The sequence below is a fragment of the Nannobrachium achirus genome (assembly GCF_963921795.1).
Source record: "Nannobrachium achirus genome assembly, chromosome: 21".
Lineage (NCBI taxonomy): Eukaryota > Metazoa > Chordata > Actinopteri > Myctophiformes > Myctophidae > Nannobrachium > Nannobrachium achirus.
The window spans coordinates 23,332,195-23,359,068 of record NC_137828.1 but is presented as its reverse complement, the minus strand read 5'-3'; the positions used below and the strand labels follow the sequence as shown (position 1 = coordinate 23,359,068).

At 42.5% G+C, this 26,874-nt stretch overlaps 1 protein-coding gene across 1 annotated transcript; it reads right to left on the bottom strand.

Moving 5' to 3' along the window:
• Nucleotides 1-20,396: 20,396 nt before the first annotated feature.
• On the bottom strand, nt 20,397-24,153 carry LOC308306589 (coiled-coil domain-containing protein 106-like; the record flags this gene model as incomplete). The annotated part of the gene is made up of 4 exons (XM_080751630.1): nt 20,397-20,779; nt 22,618-22,824; nt 23,483-23,695; nt 23,946-24,153. The coding sequence occupies 4 exons, from the start codon at nt 24,151-24,153 to the stop codon at nt 20,397-20,399; spliced, it is 1,011 nt and encodes a 336-aa protein (XP_080607756.1).
• Between the last annotated feature and the right edge of the window lie 2,721 nt (nt 24,154-26,874).

Sequence of the window (26,874 nt, the reverse complement as noted above, 5' to 3'; positions counted from 1 at the left end):
GCATAACATTTGTGTATGTATGTGTAGCACTTATTTTTATATTGGCCACCATGTCGATTTCTCTGTTTTTCCTTGAGCTTCCTATGTGATGATGACCTTGCCGATCATCACCACGAAGCGTGGGGTGGCTCAAAGTAGCTGACAAAGTACAGCATCTTGCAATGGGCCTACAAGATACCCATGTACCTGACAAACTACTTCCCAAAGGTCAAGGATGTTCACGATCACACACCTGAGGCAGCTCCACTAATCATCATCAACGTAGATTTAACACTAAACAAGGCTCTAATTCGTTCTCCTGCTATACCACCAACATGTGGAACGCCCTTCCACAAGCCTTAAAGGAGAGCAAATCCCTAGCCTCCTTCAATATTGGTATGAAAAAGTCACCTTCAGGCGGCTGCTACCCGTGACTTATAAATAGACTACCGGTAAGCCCCCATGCTCCCATACCCCTTTTTATCTGCCTTTGATGTTATGCTTTTGCTGCTTTTGAAATTGATGTTATCCTAGATAAAGTACTATGTTCTATCCGTCTGTCTTTCAATATGAGATACTTAAAGCTGTACTGTGGAAGCTGCTCAACTAGTGGTCAGTAGCGGTATTGCTTTTTTCGGCCGGAGTTGCCCACCACCGCAGCCGCCGCGAGCACCTCCGCCTCGCCGATACGCATCCGTAGAGCCGTCTCCCGTAATTTTTAGACCAGGATTGAGGGAGTAGCAGGCAAGATTCCTTCACCAATGTAAACACAGTTGCTGAGGGAAGCTACTTCCTTCAGAGACAGCTAGACTCGCTGTGATTGGCCGGTGGTGTATGATCGGCGCTGTGATTGGCCGGTAGTGTATCATGTGGGAGATGACATCATTTTGCCGGGAAATACAGCCCCTGTCACAGCTATGTAGAAAACATATAAAGAAAAGGCTTTTGGGGCTAAAATTAACGTGTGTGGGTTCTAAAATTTTTGCGATTTAATAGTTAGGACAATTTTAAGATATGTTTTATAAAAAAAGTTACATAGTATAACTTTAAAGTGTGGTTCCTGTGGAAATAAGCTGTAGTGCTTTCTAGGATCTCCTTTTAGTTGACCTTGTACCAGTGATTTGTACTGTCATGAAACTGTACTTTTTTCTATTGCAAACTTCTAATAAATTCTTCAATCAATCATTAGTAGTGGTATTTTACAGATGTGATATTGTTATTGTCCTGTATTTGTTGTTACTGGCATAGCTGTTGTTACTAGCTGTGTAACATTTATTGCCTCTTCTCTTGGCCAGTTCTCATAAAAGAGACTTAAGTCTCAATGTGTTGTTTTTTTTACTGGTTAGCGGCACTTGGTCACCAGCGGGATTGCAGTTCAGGCTACATGCATAGATAGATAGATAGATGGTAACATGGTAACACAGACACACACGGATAAAGCCGCGTGTAGGAGTGGTTGACCACCGCTCAAAGATCTTGTCTAAAAACCTGCCTAATGATGATGTCACTGGTATAGGCAGGTTTCTGTGTCCACAGCTTATAAGACGCAGGCCGAGTAGGGGGAAAAAAATACCATTTTATCGTGAGCACTAACTAGCCACTAACTAGGCAGTGGCTCAGGACCGGGAGGTTCCCTGTTCGTTCGATCACAGTTCGATCCCGGGCTCCCCCGGAGTGTCCTTGAGCAAGACACTGAACCCCTAATTGCTCCCGATGAGCAGGTTGGTGCCTTGCATCGTTTCCTCTGCCATCAGTGTATGAATCTGTCATAATCTGTGTGGCGCTATATACTGTAAATTCACCATTTACTAGTAAGTACCAGTTATATGAACATATGTTGAAATTGGGTGAAGCCGTCCTTTAAGTCGCTCTGTGACGTTTTCCGTATTATGATGACGGATGCATTGTAAAGCCTCAGCCTCCAGCCAAAAATAACTCTCTACCCTCTGTCTCTGGGAGCTCAGGGCACCAGACAGACAATGCAGGACTGTTATCACTGGACGCAGACGGCTGGTCATTCCCCTCGGTTACGTTAAGGCAAAAAACCTCCCCCCATCTATCTGTGTTTCTTGATAATATGACTGCGATGATTGGCACTAAATGGCCAGCCGCCATTTTGTCCTCCCTCCCTTTGCATACATTTTCTGTGTCATTAACTTTCCGAGAGTGAGAGAGAGAGAGAGAGCTCACGTGATGTGGGCATGACTCATTCATTCAAATTTTGCAGCCCTGCCCCCTCGCAAGAACACACACAATCAACCAAACAACCCAAGATGATCACACACCGTCATGAATGTTGTACCGTGAAATCATCAGTTAATACTGTAATAATGCTATATAGACCGGAACCAATCCAACATGCGGCGTTGGATTTGCTCACCTTTTGATTAAAAGCAAAACATTCTTCAATGGATTTTTGGAAACCATTTAATTTTGATAGTTTTTCTGCATGCCATGTCCTTTTTTTACATCAACACATTGTGTAAGGATGGCAGGCACAACAGAGATGTGTGAAGCATTGAGTCTTAAAGGGATATCTCACTTTCAGATAAACTAAACTAAACAATATAATTATATTTAAGCAAAAATAAAGTAATAGAAAAAATCGCTGCCCCCTCACACATTAGTAGAACATTCTAATCTGCGTGAGGGGGCCATGCTTTTCTTTTTCTTTTTTTTTCGCTTGTTTTTTGAATAGATATTTTTAAACGTTTATTCTTATTTGAGAGTGAAATATACCTTTAATGGAACTCTTCACCCCTTTTCAACCATGCAGGTGCATTTGGGTGATGTTGCTGTCTTCCACGTGCATATCTTTTGTCTCTGTATTTCTCCAGAAAACTGGAGTCTGATGAGGAGATTTAATGGTAACTCGGGATTGATCCCTCTGTTTCTGAAATGATGCTCATCACAGTTTCTCCAGTGGTTTTCTAATATCCCCTGCACAGGGGCGTCACAAGGGGTGAGGGAAGTGGGACTGAGTTACTAGGGCCCAAGGTGGAGGGGCCTTTATTTTATACTTTAGCTATTGAAAAATAGCAGATATACAAGTTCACAGCTCGGTGCCGCGCTGCGAGCTTGTATATCTGCTATTTTTGAATAATCGTGAAAGTGTGCAAATCTTGTGTATTTTTTAAGCGGACATTTTGAAACTCAAATCTTGTTTCTGGGGAGGTCCCTGGAACTAAATATTTTGAAATGGGGGTCCGTGACCAAATACATATAATTTTGGGGGTCCTTCACATGAAAAAAGTTTGAGCACCACTGGCATAGAAACATAGGTTTTTCAAAAAACCTTAAAATATAAGGATTTGAAATATTCAAAGAATTAAAAAAAAAAATAGCAGACCTACAAGCTCGCAGCGCGGCACTCGGTGCCGCGCTGTCTTGTAGATGTGCTGTGGAGCTTGTAGATCTGCTATTTTTCAATAGTTAAAGCACAGAATAATGCGTAATGATGCGTTCCCAGTCTAAATGGGTTAAACCCCCTCCCCCTATGAAGAACATTCATGGGGGGCCCGCAGTGAATCCTTGTACCCAGGGCCCAGGATTTGGTGCGACACCCCTGCCCCTGCAACTCCACCCCTGCCTCCCTTTTTTCTTACCCTCTTCTATTCCTAAGATGCATGTGGTTGTTCACACGTCACCGAGGAGGAGCCAACGAGATGCATCCATGGATAGGCCCGTCACAATTATTACATCGTCTAATCGCAATTATTTGACATAATCGCGATTATTTTTCATAATCGTTTCCGTGTTGAAATATTTTTATGTTTTTTTTTAAAGTAAAATAGCAGATCTACAAGCTCACAACGCGCCGCATTGCGTCGCGCTGTGAGCTTGTAGATCGGCTATTTCCACTATCAATGCTCTTTTTTTAAGTATAAAGTTGTCAAATATGTCATTTCTTTGTATATTTAGGTTATGTGTAATACCTACCATGTGCAACTTCAAAGCCTAAAAGCCAAACAGAAATGTAATTGTCAACGACAAAAACACAATTAAATCGTTAATCGCAATTATTTGAGTGACAATTAATCGCCATGTAAAATGTCATAATCGTGACAGCCCTATCCATGGATGGAACGTTGTGGTTGCCAGATTTGACGAGAGAAGCAGCCAGGTCTATGAAAACGAGGAAAAAAGAAGCAACTAGGTCACTTTATAAAATGATATGCATCGGCTATTTGAAAATAGCCGCTCTACAAGCACACAATGCGTCGCATCTGCCGTTTAATAATCTTGGGAAAAACCTGCAACTACCAATATTTACAATATTATTGTGTGTTCGCTTGTTGGGACTCCCGCAGAATACATTATGCCCCTCCCTCATCTTTTAGGCCTGGGAGACTATTACCCAGAAGCCCCTGTGAAGTTCTTATCAGTGGCAACCAGATGGAAAAGCACGCCTGCAATGTCAACACCTCAAGACTGGTTGATTGAGTGACATCGTGACTAAAGAGAGAGAGAGACTCCTTGCGGAGGGACTCAGGTGGTTTTCAGATTAGCATCTGTAAAAAATAAATCTTGTTAATAATGCCTATAATTTGATTTACTGGTCATAGAAATGGGTTTTAGAGAAAGATTAATAAGAGGAAATGCTATTTTAGCAGGAAATGTTCATCACTGTCTGTGGAAGGTTAGTTTATATAGGCTTGTCTGTGTTCTTTCCATTCCAATATACTGTATGCTTTTAATTTGTGCTTTTGCACACAGCCAGCTGTCAAGATTATGACATTTTACTTAACGAATTGTCATACAAATAATTGCAAGCACTTGTAGGTCGTCTATTTCCACTATTTTTGATAATGTTTCAAGTTGCACGAACCTTTCTCAACACGGTAGCAATTATAACGATTATGCAAAATAATTGTGATTATCTCGAATAATTGCAATTCGGCTATTATTATGTCATAATTGTGACAGGCCTAGACACATCCAGGCTAGGCCTCTTTGTTTACAGCCATGCCCCAGCCCCCCACCCCCCCCCGCCCCTACCCCCGCAAAACTCCCAGACCATAGTAGCTCAGACTGTGCATCATGGGGACGTCTGGCAATGGCTGTGATGTGTCTGGGCCTAAAAACAACAATAAAACATGACAATGGCCTATTATTGGATATACAACAGTGTCCACTAGTAGCGCCTTCTAGCAGCCCAAGAGCAGTAGACTGAATCACTGCCATCCTTATTGAGCAATGCTAGCCGCTCCCATACGTGACTTTGGAATAAGTATATACGGTACTGCCCTTTTCTGATACAATCCTGGACAATATCATGATGTGACATCATGTGGGTCTATACGTGATCATACAACATCATCATCATACTGTACTTGGCATGCTACTCGAACCCACACTGTTTCTTTGTGTTAAATACTGTCTGCTTTAAAACCAGTAAGGCTCCCTAATCGGGAGATAAGCGACCGTAGGTCACTTATCTCCACAAATAGGGCAAAAATGTGTTTTGCCAAAATCTTCCTGATCCATGTTGATGACATGAGTGTAGACATATTTTCGTGATTTTAGGGCAAAATCTGTAGGAGCAGTGTCCAAAAATGTGTTTTTAAAAATCGGCCTGGAGGTGGCGCTATATGGGACAGATTCATGTTGATGGGATGAGTGTAGACATAGTGTGTACCGATTTGCGTGATTTTAGGGCGAAAATTGTAGGAGCAGTGTCCAAAAATGTGTTTTGCAAGAATCGGCCTCATGGTGGCGCTAGAAGAGGGCCATGTGAGAAATGAGGGGTGGGGTCTCCGCGCCGGCAAGGCGGACGAATAGGTACCGGCCCCGGCTGTCCCGGTCGCTCCTAGCCGGAGTTACGGCATTTTATGTGAGCTGCAGTGTAGGGGGTCCTCCACTGGGGGCGCCACCACTTTTGCATCCGTTCTGGAGCACCAGGAGTCGGTGGTCCCCGGGAATTCCCCGTGAGCAGCCCCGTTGGGGTGGTCATTTGGTCATGTTTGCGCATTTGGTCATTTTTTACATTTGGGGGTCCCCCAGGGACCTGGGGGTCCCTGGAGCTCCGGGGGTCCTTGGAGGTTGTAGTTTGGCAGCCAAGGAACGTGTGTGCAAAATTTGGCATGGATCGGGGCAACGGTTGCGGAGATATAAGCAGGGAAAAAGTGTGACGTGTGAGGTGTGACAGACAGACTGACAGACAGACTGACGGACGGACTGACTTACACTTTGTGCAGGGTTTGATAGTAAATGCGACCTACGGTCGCAATAATGTATATATTCACAGATTTGTGCAAATGTTCAAGACTTTTTTTTTTAAATAGCAGATTATACAAGCTTGCAGTGCGGCATGAAGTGACGCGCTATGAGCTTGTAGATCTGCCATTTTTGAATAGCTTAGGTACAAAAATAATGGTTAAAGTGGTTACCAATTAACATCTAAAATGACACAGATGCTTTCCCGGTCTTAATGGGTTAAAGCAGAAAGGACGCTCAGGCCTAAAACTAACAAGAAAAAGGTCAATGGACATGCTCTCAGTCCCTGTAGAACTGTGGAAAGGTTTCTCATTAGTCAGAATCAGATTCTTTTTTTTTTTTTGTATTAAAGGACTTTCAAAGCCGGGCCGTACTTGCCCGTACTTGTCCGGACCACCCAGCGCGCCGCTCGAACTTTCCCGTACTTTCCCGTAATTTATGAAATGAATTATATTTTTTTTTTAAATACAGTCGCCGGTCGTGCTCTGTCTCTTTAAGAGAGCTCCTGCGACGGGATCGCGTCGGAGAGTGATGACGTCATCTGCTAGGGAGCAACTGGTGTCCACAGACAGCCATTACGTGCCTTTGCATTGTGTATGCAGCCACTTGGCCAGCGCGTCTCCTCATCATTTTCGATCAGACGACAGACGAAATCAAGGCTTCGGAATGAGTGGATTGCATTGGATTAGATCGATGTGCGTGCACAGAAGACGGATTGTATTTTCGGGTGCTGTTCATTACCGCTGTTTCCCCCGTATCGCGCCATGTTAATGACCGGAGAAGAACTGCCTACAGCACCATGAAAAAAGGTTGGACAACCAAAAGAACTCTTTCATGCATGGTTTGCTGGCTTGCGCGGAGTGATCTAAGCGTGTTGTTATGATTTCGTGCTTTGCTTTTTTAAATTATGTTTATAAATAAATAGCAGATTCCACGGCAGTACCTCTGTTCAGGGGTTTCTGGCGGGGCTTAGAAAGTGTTAAAGGACAACTTTAGTTTTTTACAACAATGGTTCATATTTTAGATTGTAATTAAAGAATATAAAAGATGATTGTTAAAATTATTTCATTTACTTCTTTCTATTGTTTTTCTTATTTCAGTGTTTGGGGGCATGCGTACAAGTGGCTAAATATGTCATTTTACACAGAATAAGCCCATTCCCAAGATACAATGCAACCTTTCATGGTTGGATGTGACTTATGGGGGCTAGAAGTGTTACTGTAAATAGCAATAAAGAAACTGCTGGCTTATTTTGTCTAAAAAGACATATTTAGCCACTTGTACACATGCCCCCATGCGTACGCATGCCCCACATTTTAGCACGGTAAACGCGATAAAACAATAGAATTAAGCAAATGAAAACATTTTAACACTTACTCTAATTACAATCTAAAATATTAACCCTTGTTGTAAAAACAAAGTTGTCCTTTAAGTAATTTTATGCAGTACATGTCTCTGTGAAGATGGTGCATTCCACTGAATATGGATTACACTAAGAAATAAATATTATTCGCAAAACAGTTTAACACTGTTCAGTGTTCACTGATCCTACGCTGGTTCATCTGGTTCACTGTGAAATGGAATGACAAGGCAAGGCGTCAGCCAGCACCCCCATCTCTACCCCCCCCTCCGCCCCTTCATTTTGACAACGGGGGATAATAGTCATTCTGGACTGGTGCTTTCGGAATTGAAATGGCATCGTCATGGCGCTCTGACCTAGTTTTACTAGCTGTGAGCTGGGGTTATTTTAAGATTCCACATTTTAAAGTCTGGCAGTGGCGGGGCCAGACTCATATTCTGGTATTCTGGCGCAGTTTCAAACAGTACTAAATTAATTCTTTTTTAGAGCCAGCAAACTTAATGTAGCATGGTTAGGGCTGTTACGATTATGAATTTTACATGACTATTAATTGTCACTCAAATAATTGCGATTAACAATTTAATTGTGTTTTTGTCGTTGACAATCACATTTCTGTTTGGCTTTTAGGCTTTAAAGTTGCACATGGTAGATATGACACATAACCTAAATATGCAAAGAAATGACTGACATATTTGACAACTTTATACTTAAAAAAGAACATTGATAGTTGAAATAGCCGATCTATGCGACGCGTTGTGAGCTTGTAGATTCGCCATTTCCACTATTTTTTACTTAAAAAATAAAATTAAAATAAGATTATGAAAAATAATCGCGCTTACGTCAAATAATCGCGATTAGACGATTATGTAATGATTGTGACAGCCCTAAGCATGGTCCATGCACAACATATCCATGAATAATACTTAATGTGGCATGGTCCACTACAGTACATAGCACTTTATATCCATGAATAATGTGACCAACTGCGAGTCGCTGAAATTAGTCGTATCATTTAGGACCTACATTTTAGGTCAAACAATTTGACCTCAGACAAGTCTGTGCTCGTTTAATTCTTTGCAATGCTTCCAGCGGTTTTAATACAGTGCAGAATAGGGCATTCACGAGTAGTGATTTTTAGTATTCGAATTATTCGACCTCAAAGTATTCGAATAGTCGAATATTCGACAGGACTGGCAAAACTGTCATTATTATTAAGTATGCATTATATTAAGTAAGCAAGAGGCGAACATTGTGAAAATAGCCGATCTACATGCTCACAATGCCTCGCAACGCGAGGCGTTGTGAGCATGTAGATCTGCGTAGATCTGCGAGCATGTAGATCTGCGAGATCTGCGAGTCACATTAAATGTAATACCTACAATTCCATGTGCTTGTCAGGGTGGGGGTCCCCAGTTCAAATATGATTATTTTGGGGGTCATGGCCTAAAAAGGTTTGAGAACCCCTGGTATAGAGCATTAACAAATTCATCCACCAGGGGCATTGACAACTCATTCTTATGACTTCCTATCTAGCCACGCTTTATAAACTATATCTTTTTTAAAGAGAAAACAAAAAAAAAACAAAAAAAAAAGCGAATATTCGACTTCGGTGAACAACATTGAATAGTGACTTTGATATTCGAATATTCGAATATTTGGTGAATGCCCTAGTGCAGGACATAATGTGAGTATAACAACAAAGCAAAGCGCCGCTGAACCCAATTGAACTCGGTAGCTAAAATAATAATACGCGGGGCGCCCGGTGGCCTACTGGCGCCTACCATATAGGCATTGATGCCTGGCGGCGGCGCCGGTTCGATTCCCGATCCGGACGACCTTTGCCGCATGTCTCTCCCCTTCTCTCCCCCCGTTTCCTGTCAGTCTACTGTACTATCCAATAAAAAAGCATAAAAAAGCCAAAAACAAAAAACTAAAAAAAAAAAAAAAAGATAATACGCAATACGCTCTCTCCCATCCCATCCCATGCACACATAAAGAGGATGATTAGATATTGTTGCCTTCTATTTGTAAAAGCATCCGGATGGCTCTTTCTTTTGTCAGGATCAGATTCCCCAAAAACCTTGATAAGCGGCCATCAAGCACTTGGTGGCTGCTGTGGCGACGATGTGGCAACGACGCGACACCTGCTTACCAGTGGTGTAAAGTAACCAAGTAGATTTACTTATGTACAACTGTGAGGTATTTGTACTTTACTTGACTATTTCCAATTTACGACACTTTTACTTCTACTCTAAGAGTAGAGGCAAATATCGTACTTTTACTCCACTACAATTATTTGAAAACTTTAGTTACTTGTTACTTTGCAGATATAAATCATATAATATACATAAACCACTTTAGCCCTATTTTATACCGTGGTTATTTTTGTAGATCTGCTATTATCAAACCTTTTGATGCCAATACTTTTGTATTGGCACTTTTGTAAGTGCATTTTAAATTCAGGACTTTTACTTGTAAAACAGTATTTCTACATTGCATTATTGATACTTTTACTTAAGTAAACAATGCGAGTACTTTTTCCACCACTGCTGCTTACAAGACAAAAGGTCAGAACCACAGGAGAGCACGTGGATACAAAATGGAGTCGGAGGCGAGCCGTGCCCATCATCATCGACACCATCGGTGACTGAGTCAGAGAGGATGGTGGGAGGGGGGAGGAGGATGCTTCAGGCTCCATTAGGCCCACGTCCTGAGTGTCTCCGCCTCTCCAGAGCTGATCTCATCATCACCCCCGCCATTGAGCACCACATCCACAGCTGCCACACTCCAGAGTGTAAGCAGGTGCACAGGATCCGAGGCTCGTTGCCGGACCGTTATGTGCAAGTTGGCCCAGAATCGCTGGAAACATGAATTATAGTAGGCCACGTGGCACCGATGCCGGTTATATACAGCTATAATTTTAGTGTTGCTCAAGTACCGATAACAGTATCGGAAAAGCTGACGATACTGCCTAAAATGCTTGTAATCAATTATTTTGTATTTTGAATGCTTCAGTTGATGTTGCACTACTGTTTTATATATATATATTATTGTGACCGAAGGTCGCAGTTTAGTATGTGAAACGGCACATCTTGTCTCTGTCTGGACGTGTACTTTTTTATGGTCTATGGGTTTGCTGCTCTGTGATGTCAGGGGAACCACTCTAACAGAATTGTCTCTCTGACATCACGCTCTGACTTCACTGTGATGTCACACTAACAGAATCCCTTTTATGCCCATATGGAGTTCCCTGATGTCATCAATATTAAGCCCATATCTAACAGGACTTCATTTGGGAATGCCCATATATGGAGCCACATCAGCCACATACCACAACTAACAGAATCCATATACGTATGGCCAAGACAGCCCATATCTGTGTGGCTGGTTCTACAGACAGGGATCTCCATGCATGACCATACGATTGTATGTATGATGTCAGATGACTTATTTGGGATGCTCCTTTTAGGCAGGGTGTTTAACTGTACTTGTACTGTTCTCCATTTTTGTCTAATAAAATACTCAAACAATCAATCAGTGGTTCTCAAACCTTTTTCAAGGACCTCATAACTTGTCAGAGTATACAAATTTACCCTGAGAGTCCCTGGACCCCACTTTGAGAACCACCGTCCTAGATATACTGTATATACTTTTCATTACACACTGATAGATCGGTACTCGGTATCGACCGATACGCAAGTTATGGGTATCGGAAACGGTATTGGGAAGGAAAAAACTGTATCTGTGACTGTAACATCTCTAGCTAATTTAATAATGTTGCCATCATACTGTCCACATCAGGATTATACATCCTTGGAGACAACCTTAAAGACACTGGCTATGGCGAGGAGCGTAGAAGTGACATGCACGATGCCTCAGGAGGTGTGAAGAGGCCGCGGACTGGCCTCCTCCTGTGGCTCAGTGGACCAGCATGCACCTGTCCCCTCCGGCCACAGCAGCATGGCAGGAGGAGGCACACAAACCCAAAGCCTGCACGTCTGCGCCCCCTGCTGGTGCTTTAAGACAATTCGCTCAGCCTGCCACAGTTCCCATGCAGCCATCTGAGATCTGTGGGTCAAATGTGTAAACTATCATATGGAAGAAAAAACAAAAATGTATGCTATCTAAGCCAGCATTACTTCTCACTTTTCGGAACGTTTAGGGCAGGGGTCTTCAATGTTTTCAGGCCAAGGACCCCTTAGTTGATGAGAGAGAGATGAAGCAGGGACCCCAACAATCTGTTCATAGATATAGTTTCATTGTTTGACAGCACGATCAACAGTGTATTTTGGATTCAAGTTAATGTATATATTAGATATTTAACCACTTGAACGGTCAATACTTAATATGTTTATGTTTATTCAACTTTCAGCATGATCACAGATGTTTAAAAAAGGCAGGTGCCATTAAAAAAACACTGGATTATTTTGCTGATTACAATAAAAATCATAAAATCATAAAATGCATTTGCCTATCTAAAAGTCCATATAACCTAAAAACACAAATCTAGAATCCATTATCATTTAAGAGTCTACACACACGTATGGGATTGGTGATTTCTTGTATCTCTCAGTTTTGCATGTTGGAGTGTCCAGGTCATCTCCATTCCTTGTTTGGCGACCAGAGATCTCCTTCCTGAGGGGGGGTAACCAGTTTCTGAAGTTTGACTTAGGGGCGGATTCACACTGCAATCCGTTTGATTAGAACTGATTCTGAAACCGGTTGCTGGTTCACGCTGGCCAGCATTCACATTGGCAGACCTTCTGGCCTCCCTGGAGATCACTAGCACTATACAGCCCGGTCCTATAGGTGGCGGTATGCACATAGTGTCATCAACTATGCGACATTGCTGATGGTGGTTGCCAATAAATTCAGGCACGAAAGTTGGTGTAACAATTCAATGACGCGCGACAGCGCAGTGTGGAACATTGTTGCAGTGGTCTTGGGTCTCGCACCCCCCACACCTCGACAAGACAAACAAGCCTATTTGCATATCAATTGACCTGTGTCGCTGATCTACAAGCTCACACTGACCTTGCATCCGCGACGCGTTGTGAGCTTGTAGATCTGCTATTTTCCAGGCGCATAAACGTGCAGAATGATGAGCGAGACATGCAGCGCAGCGCACGTTATTATTTTAATTATTTAATAATCAACATGGCTGAAACGCTTGTGGCTTAATATTCACATTAATGGCACGTCAAGCAGGCACAGCAGTGCACAAGCAGTGCCAAGGAATCTATAACATCGAAACAAAAGTCAGGGATAAAGGAATACTTTTAGGCTATTTTCTATCAACAGCGGTAAGTCATTTTCGGTTTGTTTTCATGGTTTAACAGTTCATGGTTTAACTTGTAGGCTAGTGCTTTCTCTTTCTGCTTTTCTTTCCCGACGGGCGACAGCGCACACACATGCATGCACGCACGCACCAAGCCCCCCCCCCTCCCGCTGTAAATCTGATCCCAGAGCAGCATAACCATCATCTCACAGTTACAGCCATACTTCATGTCGCTGCCTCGCGGCTAATAACGGACCTGAATCTGATCCTAGGTCAGCCTAGATTACAGTCCCGTGTTCCGAATGTTTTAACGGAGCGCCGGTTCTGGCCGTCCCGTCTCACTTTCACCCCTGCCTCAGTGCGCTGGTGCGAGACAATAAATAACTGTTCGCCAATTGCTACTTCTCCCAATTGGAAGTACATGACACCAGTCCAGCGCACCACAGTAGTAGGCTAACTGGTGATATAAAACATATAAACGAATTTTAGAAGACAGTCCTACAAGCAAGCAATCTCTCTGTGAGATGAAGTCGCTGATCCCATGGCCATGTCGACAACTGTTACCCAGTGTTTATTTGTGCCGACGGCTGACTCGTCGACATTATATGAGGTCACGTTCAACATCAATACCGTTTTTGAGGCCGGTTGCTTCACACTGCGGCTCACCGGTCTCGAGGTCGCACAATGCAGTCTCGAGACTACCTCTTGAGGTGGTTTCGAGGCTATCCGTTTCTGAGGAAGACCGCACGCTTCACACTGTCAAAACCGGTTTAAACATCTGCCAAGTAGCCTCGAGACCGGTCTCGAGACCGCAGTGTGAATCCGCCCTTAAACAGCTTCCTTGCAAAGTCCAGACACAGTTGGGTGCGCCTCTCTGCTAGGGTGCACAATGCGAGGGTGCGGAGAGCCTCTGTGTATCCTGAGTATCTCCGGCCGAGTATGATTTTGCAAGCTCTGTTTCTGAACTCTTTCCAGTCTTTTAGTCTGGTTGACAGTCAAGGAACTGTGCCAGACTGGGACTGCATACTCCAGCACTGGACGCACATAGCCTGTGTAGATCGAAACCAATTCTGTGTCTTGAACTCCAAATTTCTTGAGGCGACATAGGACAAACAGCTTTCTATTGGCTGAGGTCAGCATAGTCCACCTGGCTGTCCCATTTCAAGTCAGCTTGAATGGTGACCCCCAGCACCTTTACTGTGTCACAAACCTCTAGTAGGTTTTGGTCAATGGAAAGTGTTGGCAGGGCTGGTTTTTGTCTCATGAAGGTAACATGTACAACTTTGCATTTAATAAACTAAATAAACTAAATAAAGCAAAATAACATCTCATGTCTGAAAATGTAATGATGATGTTTAGGTATTATCATTCTAAACTGTTGCTGACGTTCGACATACGGAGTTAAAGAAATCACAGGTTGATACTTTAAACTTTGCTTTCATGACATTCCTGAGACCATTCATGTTTCATGGAAGATGTTTCTGAACGTGTATTCTATTGTAGTTTGACTACTTGATTGCGCTTGAATCTTAATACAACTAATCACAACTAACAATCTCAAGACACGTCGCAGCTTGTAGATCTACTATATCCGGTGTGCGACATGCTGCCTTCTACAGTATATGGAATCCAAATGACTGAAATCAGTCGTAGCGACTGATAACTTTAATCCATATACAGTATGAGAGAGAGAGAGAGAGAGAGAGAGACGTACCGACATATTATCTTGCTTATTATATTGATGTATTTCCTGCTTATTGTAAGTCGCTTTGGATTAAAAGCGTCTGCTTTTAAAGATGACTAAATTGTAAATTGTAATAGTAGAGAGAGAGAGAGAGAGAGAGAGAGAGAGAGAGAGAGAGTGACAGTGACAGAGTCTCATGACACGAGAAGATAAAGCGGCCGGGTTGCAGCCCTCTGTAATAATGGCTTCACACGAGTCATTTGTCACTCCAGTGACTCCACATGAACAACCAACAAACAGCAATACCAACACTTTGCCCTGACACAACCAGTGGTGGGAAAGTACTCACATTTTGAACTTAAGTAAAAGTATCAATACTGCAATGTAGATTATACTCTGTTACAAGTAGAAGTCCCAAGAGACTTAAAGTATTACAAGTAAAAGTACTCATTGTGCAGAATGTCCCATTTCACAGTGTTCAAAATGTATTTAAAAAAGTCATTACAGCCCTCCCCAACTTTGTGTTTGAGCATGAAAACTGCACAGTATTCAATGTCCTAGCATGTTCATGCTGACATGAAAAAGTACACAGCACTTCAGTGAGTTTAGTTTTAAAACTCTATTCAATTGAATCACAGCAGTTAAATACAAATATAAATAAACATTTGGAACAGCTTAAATATTCTCAAAATACAAGTATACAGTGACTTATTCAACAAACCCATTACCAACCAAAACATTACCAAACAATAATGAATAAAAAAAAAGAAAAAAAAAGAAATGCTATTTGTACATGCATAAGGTGCCTAAACAAAGGAATTAAACAATCCATCATTTTTTAAACAAGGGACTAAAATTCTAGCTACTCTGTGACTTTCATAATTTATAAACATCATTTAATATGTGAGCACTGCCACCTTGTGGGCACATACACTAAATACCTCTGTCTGCCTTGCTCAAATAAATAGTGCCAAATTCTATTGAGACATTTAGATTGTGTCAAAGGTCAGGTCTCACCTAGACCAGTGTTTCTCAACCACTGTGCCTGGGGTCCTTAGGTGTGCCCCTGAGAAGGGTCAAGTGTGCCCCTTGAAACTGCTTGAGAGCCAGTATTGTATTTATCATTTTAAAAATTATTTAAACTAGTGAAAACAGCCGATCTACAAGCACACAACGCCTCGTGGTGCGAGGCGTTGTGTGCTTGTAGATCTGCTGTTTTCACTACTGTTGTGCGACAGCCATGAAGCAGGGCTTTACTTTGGGAAGAAACGTACAAATTTGAAATTTGGAGATACAAGGTTTCTTCCCGACAGTGACGATATTTACACTCCCGTATTATGTCGGTGTGCCCATGGATTCTTGGGACATGAAAAGTGTGCCCATGCAAGGTTGAGAAAGGTTGAGAAACACTGACCTAGACACAGGATCTGACATGAATTTTCGACCTGATGGTCAAGATTCAATTCATCGCCTGAGCAAACAGGCCGGCTCTATTAGCTCAATGGTAAACATTTCAGCACAGCATTTCAGCACATAGGAAACCGGGTTCGAATTCGGGGTAGAAGAGGAAAGTACATGGTGCTGCTTTAAATCAGTGAAATTTGCAAATATTAAGACACCAAATAAATTCACATTCATGATCACATTAAAGGGCAAGACCATTTGGTAGAAAATACTCAAGTTAAAGTACTCAAGTAAGTACTCAAGAGGATCTGTACTTTTAGGCCACGGTCACAGAAAAGTATGGTTGCCAGCAGATTAACTCTTTCTGTGCTAGGCTGCCTATAAACGCAGGCGTATATTGTCCCAATAAGCAGTGCAACCTGTCACTCACTTTCAGGATCCTCCCCGTGTGAGCGTTGTGTGTGTTGGTAAGGGGCGGTCCGCCTTCGACTCACCCGATTGGACAGAGGAATACACTGTCACAATGAGGAATCCACTCTCATAGGTACTTTGGTGTGACCGTGCCCTTACAGTAATTTTAAATGCTTTTACTCTTACTTTGAGTACTTTAAATAGTAAATACTCTACTTGGACAATGAGTAATTAGTAAATTGAATATTTAAATTGACACCATTTTCCTCACATTTTAACTCATATAGTGCCAATCCCGAGAAGACTCGTAAAAAATACTCGAGTATCACATGGTGCCAATCCCGAGTATACTCGTGAAAAGTAATATATTACTGTAACGGCGGATACATTACCGAGAACAATGGCCGGAGGTCCGGAGACGAAATCCGTCGCTGATTTCGCATCATCACGGCTCCACAAGCACAAAATAGTCCCATCCATAACATTGAGGTGGACGGGGGATCTCATCTTTAATGTCCATTATCTCAAAACTACACTTTAGAAGCTAGGATGGAGGCAGATGCTCGCTTATGTTACACATGTATAAAAGCTCCCGGTCCGCCATTACACAACTCCACGTGGACAACGATCGGTTCCGGCGCAGGACGCGATGACGTCAGACCGGAAGTGTTTGCGCTATGGACTTCTGGCCTTCAAAATAAGATAACGGGGGTGATGCCAACCTGAGACTGGCATCGTGGACTTTATAATCCGTTAATTTCATGGGCACTAAATGAGTTAAAAAAAAGCGATAAACTGTATAGGGGAGAGATTCTATTTATGGGGGGAAAAAAAGATTTTTTTTTCACCACGTAAAGGTTTTTTGCAGGCCACCACACATACACTATGCCCTGTAGCATTTGATTTGTGTGTATTGTTTACATACAGATTTCTCTGTATGTTATCAATAAAGGCAGAAAAAGCCAAAAAAATCTTTAAAAAAAAGAAAAAAAACAGTTTTCTGAATAGTATTTTTCTCTTCCTGGTTAACGGGTAACATGTGACATAATTAATGTAAAAAGGGGGGGGGGGGGGTACTGTTACTTTTTACTTACGCGAGTACTTTTAAATAGGATAGTTGACTACTCTTACTTGAGTAATTTCATTTTAACTATTAACTATTTTAACTTTTCACTAAAGTAACAATACATTTACTTGCGTTTTAAGTTTACTCAGGGGGAGCGCTATTAGCCCCAAAACAAACACAAACAAAGCCGATTCAGACAGTACTATAGAACATCACCAAACCCAGGACTTGATTGTAAGTCAATGAGAAGCATATTTTGAACTATTAATTTCTAGTCAATGGAGACATTTATTTTTTATTTCTTGCCCACCTTTGGAGTTACATCATGGCAAGGTAACGACACAACCCAAACCTCTACCAAAGTGGTCTTGCCTTTACAAGAAAAATTACAAAGAAAACAACACAAACTAGAAGAAGTGCTCTTCCGAGCACAGGTCTCCACCAGGCCACGTGTCCTGGTGGTGCTATAATAGGCCAATGTAAAAAGGGTGGCATGTGTTCTTCACCAATCTTAGACCTTTTATGGCGCCACCATGAGGCTGATTTGAACATTTTGTAGTGTAATTTCTTCCTTGGCCTTTTGCGATTGTGCGTGCATTACAATTGCACGCTGTGTTTGATTTGAGGCATTTTGTTCGAAACGGATCAATCCTGCAAAGTTTGGAGGCCAATCTTAGCCAATCAGGATTGAATATTTAATATGGGACAGATCCGTCTTGATCATATGACTGTAGAGATACTGTGTACTGATTTGTGTTAATTTTGGGTAAAATCTGAAGGAGTAATATCCAAAAATGTGTCTTACATAAGTCGGCCTCCTGGTGGCGCTATAAAAGGCTGATGTGAAAAATGTGGGTTCTGAATTGGCATCCAAGGAGTGTGCTTACAAAGTCTGAAACTGATCGGTGGAGTTATAGGTAAAACTACGAATCGGCCTGTTATAGCGCCACCATGAGGCTGATTTCAAAACTTTGAAGAGGCATTTCTTCCTTGGCCTAGTGGGAACGTGTGTGCGCGATTTCATGTTGATTGCACTCTGCATTTGTGATTTGAGGCATTTTGTCCAAAATGGACCAATCTTACAAACTTTGAAAGCCAATATCAGCCAATCAGGATGGAATATGAACAATCAGACAGATCCGTATCGATCACATGACTGTAGAGACACTGTCTACCGATTTGCGTGATTTTTGGTCAAAATCTGTAGGAGTAGTGTACAGAAATGTGTTTTGCAAACATCGGCCTCAAGGTGGCGCTAGAACAGGGCCATTTGAAAAATGTGGGGCAGAGGTTCTGAATTGGCATCCAGGGAGTGTGTGTGCTCATTTTGGCAGCGACCGGGCCAACGGCGCCGGAGATTAGCTGTACACAAACTCGGAGGACGGACGGACGGACGGACGGACGGACGCACGCACGGACAGGGGCGAAAACATACTCTCCCCCTGCCTTCGGCTGGTGGAGACAAATAATAAACATAAAATGCTACATAAAAATCATATACCTGAAACCTAGAGGTCAGTTTAGGTGCCCGGGGTGAGCCATTGGGCCTCATTAACTATTCACTGTGTGTGTGAGAATGTTCTCACTTTGCGCACAAAAAGACACGTGCATCAGATCTGGCACGGATCTGTCCGTGTGACATCCTGTCTGTGGGAATTGCTGGTGGCTTTGAGACAGCACACTCTCACTCCTCAGACGGCCTATCTTGACTTCTTGGGACAAAATGTGACCAAACGTCAAACATTTGACTGGAAGGAACTGTTATATAAAGTTTTTTACTGATGAGGTGCTGGGTCTACCTACGTGAATATAATTTTTTTCTAGATTGATATTTCTATGCAATAATGATGTATTGATGTTGATGTATTGATGTATAACCTTGTTTCAAATTGGATGGCAAATCACAACCTCCGCCCCTGATTTCTCACATGCCCTTCTTCTAGTGCCACCATCAGGCCGATTCTTGCAAAAAACAATTATGGACACTGCTCCTACAGACTTTGCCCTAATATCACGCAACTTGGATGAGAAGCCACTTACAGGCCAATTTGTGTATACATGCAACCTGACGGTCGCTTATCTCCCTATTAGGGAGTTTTACTGGTTGTATTGATGTATTACCTTGCTTATTGCAAGTCGCTCTGGATTAAGAGTGTCTGCTAAATGCCTAAACTGTAAACTGTAAGGAGGTTGCACCTTCCAGTAATCTGCTGCCGGTTCGGACACTTACGCACTCCAGAGATGTGGAAGTGCCGTTCTCAAACCCAAGAGACGTAAAAGCAGTGATGATCTTTTTGGAGGGCATACTATTATGGAGCGGTCATGTGCACGCGTTCTCGCACGTGAGGGATCGCCGATTGAAATAACCTCTTCAATATGTAGGCCTATTTATTAACCCACAATATACTGTATATATTTTAAACTCGAGATGAAAAGGGATTTTGTGAGTTTCCAACTTCCGTATCGTGATCTATCAATAAATATATTTTAAACTCGAGATGAAAAGGGATTTTGTGAGTTTCCAACTTCCGTATCGTGATTTATCTGCAAGCTAAACAGGAGAGAGGTGGAACATAGCTTTGAACATGTCTAAGCCAATCACAGTGATGATGGCGGGATGGGATTTTGAGCTCAACTGGCTTGAAAATCATTAGGATGCTGATTTTAACATTGAACAGTAAAAAAATAAATGTTTTCAGAAACATGATTTACTGTATAGCTGTAAAATTAGATTGCAACACAGCAGATCACTGCTGTAACAGCATACAGCACTAGTGTCTGTAACATAATGAATCTTAGCTCTGGGTGAAAGATTGATAGACAGGCGGATGTCATCATGAAAATGTTGGTTGAAACAAGTAGTTAAACAGGTTAAAAGGATAACAACACCTTTTTCATTTCGGCTCGACGTTAAGCACAGATTGTGTTAGTGAATGAGTCCCACTGTGAAGGCATAACCTTCAGTCCCCCTAGTGTCCCTTTAAAAATGTGTCCATTATTAACCAAGTAAAATGCTTTCTCCTCCATCTCCACCTAGCTGCTGGAGGTGGGAGTGCAGCACCCTGGGCCTCTTCCCAGAGATGGGTAGAAGCTCTCCGTTGGATTTCATCAGGTCTATCTTTCTAGCCAGATCCACGTCGGTATCGATGACCAGGGAACATCTCTGAGCATAGTTCACCAGAGTCTCTTCTCCCTGGCGGAACATGCCCACCAAAGGGACCAGGTCCTTGCCGGCCAGATGGAGCTCGGCGATAGACGCCGTGTTGGCGATGGTGTTGCGGTCGATTCCGTAGTGGCGGAAGGCCTCGCTCATGCTCTTCTTCTTGATAAACGCGCAGAGGACTTGTTTGTAGCGATGAATAACATACTGCACGCCAGTGGCTGAGTACAGAATAGAAGAAAATGAAGGGTATAAGACTGTAGCCACGTTTATATAGAGAATGAGATCCCGCAATCGTAGCGTAAGGAAGAGCCATCTATTAATGCTGGTTTGCAGGCCGGTGTAGGCTAATAGCCTGCACATTTATTTCACAAAATACTGACACAACACAGCCTGAAGGCTGCAGTCATAGAGTAGATGGTCTGTTATTAGCTCTATCTCCCCTTTCTGGTAACACTTTACTTGATGGGGCAAATTCATGCACTTAATTAATGATGAATTTATGTTTAACTCATTAATTCATCATGCATTTATCACGAACACATCATTAATACATAGTCCTCACAATTAACAAATGGTGAAGTGACCAAGTGTAATTGCGACCGAAGGTCGCAGTTTACTATGAGAAACGTCACAGCTTGTCCGTGTCCGTCCGTACGTGTAGACATGTTTACGGTCTATGGCTTTGCCGCTGTGACATCTTGCTCTGGCTTCACTGGGATGTCACACTAACTGATGTCATCAATATTAAGCCCATATCTAACAGGACTTCATATGGGAATGCCCATATATGGAATCCAAATACGTATGGCCAAGACAACCCATATCTGTGTGGCTGGTTCTACAGACAAGGATCTCCATGTATGCATTAAATATGGGTACCAGGGGTCGATATGTACGATATACATCACTGGCCAGATGGCGTCTTACTAGTATATCATTAGTTAAGGACGTTATTTCACAGTTCCACTTGTGCAGTGAGTGATATTTCTTTTTTTCTGTATACCTAACCTTCGCGGAAGATTGTCTATCTACAAGCTCCACTGGAAGCTACAAGCTGTGAGCTTTTAGATCTGCTATTTTCGGCTAATGTTACCCCCGCAGAATAGGGAATCAATGGTTAATGTAAAAATATAAAAAAAGATAAAAGTCCCTATAACAAAGATTTGACCCCCCTGCATTATCTCTGCGGGTTCCCAGACCCCCTGTTGAAAACCCCTGGTTTAAGCGGTTCAAGATTTTGACCCACTACCTGGACCAACAACAGAACACTTCCATACTGGGAGAAATACAACAATGCAGCAAGATTTGTCAACTGTTGCGATAGGGTTAGCCAATGGAATACAACCACCCTAAGGACTACAAACAGCCACAGTCTCGAAAATCATGTTTTTGGCGTGAGCATTCAACACAATTGCCAATCAAAGTGACTGTACTGGCCAATCACATCGCATCTTTTCCGGGACTTGGCAAAACACATAACAGCATAACATCTGTTTAGCAGAGACTACGGCAGCTTGTGTGGGACAACCAAGGCATGTATGTGTGTGCAATGACAACTAATAACAGATTCATGAAAGAAAAAGATGAGAAATGACCACAACAAATTGCTAAGTAGCAATAGGCTTATGGGCTCCACTCTATGCTATGAGGGCTGCTGGGGTCTGCTGGGGAAACTGGACAACAGGGACATTTCTGTCTAATCTAATGGACAGTCATTTGTGATTAATATAAGTAGGAAAATGAGCCTAGATATTATTTAGTACAGGGTTGTCTGCAGAAATGCAGCTATTTAGCCCAAAGTGACTGCAAAGGTGTGCTGCCATTCGTTTCAAAAAGCTTTATACTCTGTAGCAAATAACATGTACGTATATACCACGCAGTGTGACATAGCTCTGTTTAACGCAATGCTGTACGCCTGTACCCCCTCCAACTATACCTGTATATACGTTCCCCATTTTCAACTGTTTTTATTATATTTTGACGCAAAAAAACACTATGTTTTCACATGCCAAATACAGCTCCTTTGAATTGTGTACGTGGTGTCGTTGCATGTTACCTCTCTTCCGGCTGTAGTCCTTCCCTTTCTTGGCTCTTCTCTTGTCCTTGTGGTGTTTCTTCCTCCTGTGTTCACTGGAGGCGGCGGACGCCTCGGAGAAGCCAGACGCCTCAGAGTCACTGCCGTTGCTCATGGAGGAGCTGGAGGACGCCCGCTCTCTCTTACGAGACTTGGGCTCCGGCTGCGGAACCTTGGCGGCTTTAGGAGCTGTGCATGAACAAATTCATATTATACTATATTTGTATTTCATTTATTATTAGCGCAACTGCAACACGATTTGAGCTTGTAGATTCACTTTTATTTATTTATTATATAGTGAAGTGTAGTGGCTTAAAAGGTAGGGCAAGTCTTTTTTTTTGTTTTTTTTTGCCAAAACTAAAAGATTTTGTTAAAGCACTATATTCTGATAGTATTAATTGCTATAGCGTGTTTGTTCGGTAACTTCTCTCCAGCTCTTTAATAAATAGAAATTACATTTCAAGCCGGTTGCACATTTTCAACCAATCAGGAGAGAGTAACCATTTATCAGCTTAGATTTTATAGTGTATCAATTCCAGTGTTGTCTGCTCATTTGGTTGTGTCATCTCTTCCTATCTCACTTGTATAATGTGTATCCTGTGTCAGTTCTCTCTCCTGGTTTTGGATACAATTGGTATCACGACCTGAAAATGCATTTTCTGTTTATTAAAGAGTGGAGAGACAAGGAGACTCCCGTTACTGAACAAACACCTTATAGCAATGATTACTATCAGAATATAGAGCTAACACTTAATTTAACAAAGGAATATCACTTATCCTTCCTTTATGGTGGTTCAAAGGTAAATGTGAACAATCTCCCCATCAATACTGTAACCAGAGCACTAACCTTCAACCACGGGGGTGGGCTGTGTAAAAGCCGCCATGGAGCGGTTGCTGGTGAGGTTCTCGAGCTGACTGCGGAGGAACTTGCGGTCCTGCATCAGGTCGTCCACCTGCCTCTCCAGGGCGGCGATGCGCTCCTGCTTGCTCTCCAGCAAGCACTGCAGCTTGGTGATCATCAGGAGCACCCTGGGGGGCAGACCCTCTGAGGTAGAGGCAGCTGTGGAAGGGCAGAGCAACACAGGACAATATGAAACGCATTAGTAAAGTACTAGTCTCGCATGGCCAGATTGTTTACAATTTGCAAATGCTCCCGTCATACAGTCTGGAGCAACGGAAGTCTAATCATGAGTAGGATGTGACGCACCCGCTCCCTTGGTGCAGTAGCGAAAACAAGTCCTACTGGAAGCGTAAAAGCGGCATGTCTTCTTTCAATATTTTTGAAAGCCGTGTGTAATAATAATTCTTACTGGACATGGCGCTGCTGGGCGTGTTGTCCTGCACCACGTCCGCTGCCGTGTTCCCGGTCTGGAAGTTCTCCCACTTCATGATGCTGAGTTCGTCGTGCTCCTGCTTGAGCCAGGGCGGGGAGCTCACCCTCTCCTTCCGTCTCATAGAGCTGGAGTCGATCTCCACGCAGGGGGAGTAGGCTGACGGCTCCTGCTGCCACAGCGACATCTCTCCAACACATGGGCAAATAATGGACAAAGTTCAACCTACAACCTACACACAGGGGTTGACACTAACGGTTGCAAAGTGGAGTTTGCTTTCAGGTTGCTCGGCAGGCAAATGCATTTGAATGGGGAAGCAACCGTTTTCATTAGATATTTATTGGTTATTCATGAAAGAACAAATACTGATACCGTTTTACAAGTAGCAGTTGCAGTCATTCAGACTTAAGCTGGTTGCACACTGCTGCGTTTTTCGTTGCGTAATGCGTTTTTCAGGGCAAGGAGAGAGAGAGAGATAGAGAGAGCAAGGGACCGAGTGGTGCGCGAAACGGGCGTCAGTGTGCAAACGTGACTGACATAACGTGAGGTTGATTTTTTTATTCACGCGCTCCGAAATTCACTCCGATATTCGGCCCGAAAAACGCAGCAGTGTGCAACCACCTTTACTGTCAATTGGAGTGCTTCTGAGACCTTAGTGTCAACCCCTGCTCTATTTGAGACCCAAATTATCTATACATGTTTAAAGCTGAATAAAATCTCATGACTGAAAACCTTTGTTGTTAAAGGGGTACTGTCACCTAAAGGGGTTGAGGGGCAGATTACACTGTGACATGAGCTTCTCTGAAAACGGTCTGAAACAGTCTGAAGCCCCCCAACAACAGCTGACCAGTACAGTAAGTAGTCATACAGTCAGGCTATACAGGCAATTAATTTGATTGGCTTATAATTGTGCGTCCCCACGATGACATCATAAAGATATTTGTTTTTTAAGATGATTCTTAAAGTGACAGTAACCCTTTAGGTGACAGGCCCCCTTTAAGTCCCAACCTATGATTTGTGAAACCGAGTCAATGGAGCCACACCACACTACTAGCCCTGTGTTAGCACTACTAGCCCTTACCCGTTCAAAGATATGAGCTCCGAAATGATGTGCAGTGTGTGGGTTATGGGATGTGCACTGTGCATACAGTATATGAGGGATGGAAAGTAACTTTAACTGGTGCTTGCATGATAATATGTAGGAGCATCAATGTAAGAAATACCCGTTTCATTTAATGGCTACAGAGATACTGTGACCCGGACCCGCCCGCCCGCCCGCCCGCCCCACACACACACACACACACACACACACACACACACACACACACACACACACACACACACACACACACACACACACACACACACACACACACACAGCTGGTTAAACATGTTGCCTCATGCTAGATGCAGAATAGATATGCCTCATGCTAGATGCAGAATAGATAGTAGATACACCATAAAAATGCTAATATACAGCATATGATTTGTGAAAGTGACAAACGGGCTTCACAGTTATGTCAGGTGTGTTCATATGCTAATGGTGATGTGATTTCAGATCAATTGCTCCAGCCACTGAGGAGAAACGCTGTTTCAGACAGACAGACACTCAGACATTTCGAAAATTATATGTTAGATATGTAGTGTAACGACCCTGCAAGAGATGAGGCCGTAACTCGCTATGCTGCAACACGTTTTTTTCTATGTTGTACATTCCAGTTGAAGAAATCACAGATTAAGGCTTTTACCTTTGCTTTTATGAAATATCCGAGACCATTATAGTTCTATGGGAGATGCGTACTTTGCACATGCATTCTATACCCAGTTTGACCAATTCAAACACTCTTTAATTCAATCTATTCTGTTGCTAGTTTGAACACTTCTACGCGTTCCAAGGAGCGCATGAAGCAGGTTCAGGCAAATCATCATTAGTTAGGCATAGAAGTGGAACTGTGGAATAGCGTCCGTAACCCATTAAGACCTGGGGTCGATTCTACAAATTCCTTCTTAATCAGTAGTTCTGATACTTTCAAGATTGAAAATAAAATGTTCAAATATAACAGATGTACAAGCTTTTAGTTTATGGTGAACACTGATGACCAGGAATTAATTGAGTTCATGATACATTCATGATGAATGAATGCAATGAGTTCATCATTAATTCATCATTAATTAAGCTTTAAAGACAAGTGACAGTACCCCTTTAAGTACAGTAATTAAGTAAATATACTTAGTTTAATTACTTTACACCTGTGATTCTCAAAGTGGATTCCAGCAACTTAAATTGACCAATACAAGTCTGTAACAGTGTACAAAATATGTTCATTTGGTTCCATTTGTAAACTGCCAGTGTTAAGGAGAGACCTTCATTTTTGAAAGTTTGAGAAACACTGCTTTACACCACTGGTGAATAGCAGCTACATAACCTCGCCTCACCAGGCTTTAGCAGAGCTACACGAGTGAGCTATTAAGACCAATGTGATGAAAACTCCCAACAGCTTCACTTGACGTTTCCATGGTGACGATGAGCTCATGCACAACACATCACAAGGATGTGATGCAGACTCTTGTGCAATGGTGCACTGGAGCAATTAATTAACGTGCTAATTGGCTCAGAGCCTTAAACAAAAGCCCCACAAAAAACACCAAAACGGTTCGATAGTCAACACGACGCTTTAACCATGTTAAGCATGATGCTACGTGCAAGGTAAAATAAACTAACGTTATTATGTTATCCCTTGTAGACGGGTAATAATACTGCCAAGATGGCTAACAGTAAAGCAGTCGGCTAGCACAAGCGAAAATACACGAATTAAATGAAAAACAATGCGTGCGCGTACCTTATATTGCGTCCAGAGCAGTCGATAAAATGTAATGCTTCTGTTTAGGTTTCAGTGCAAGTCCGACA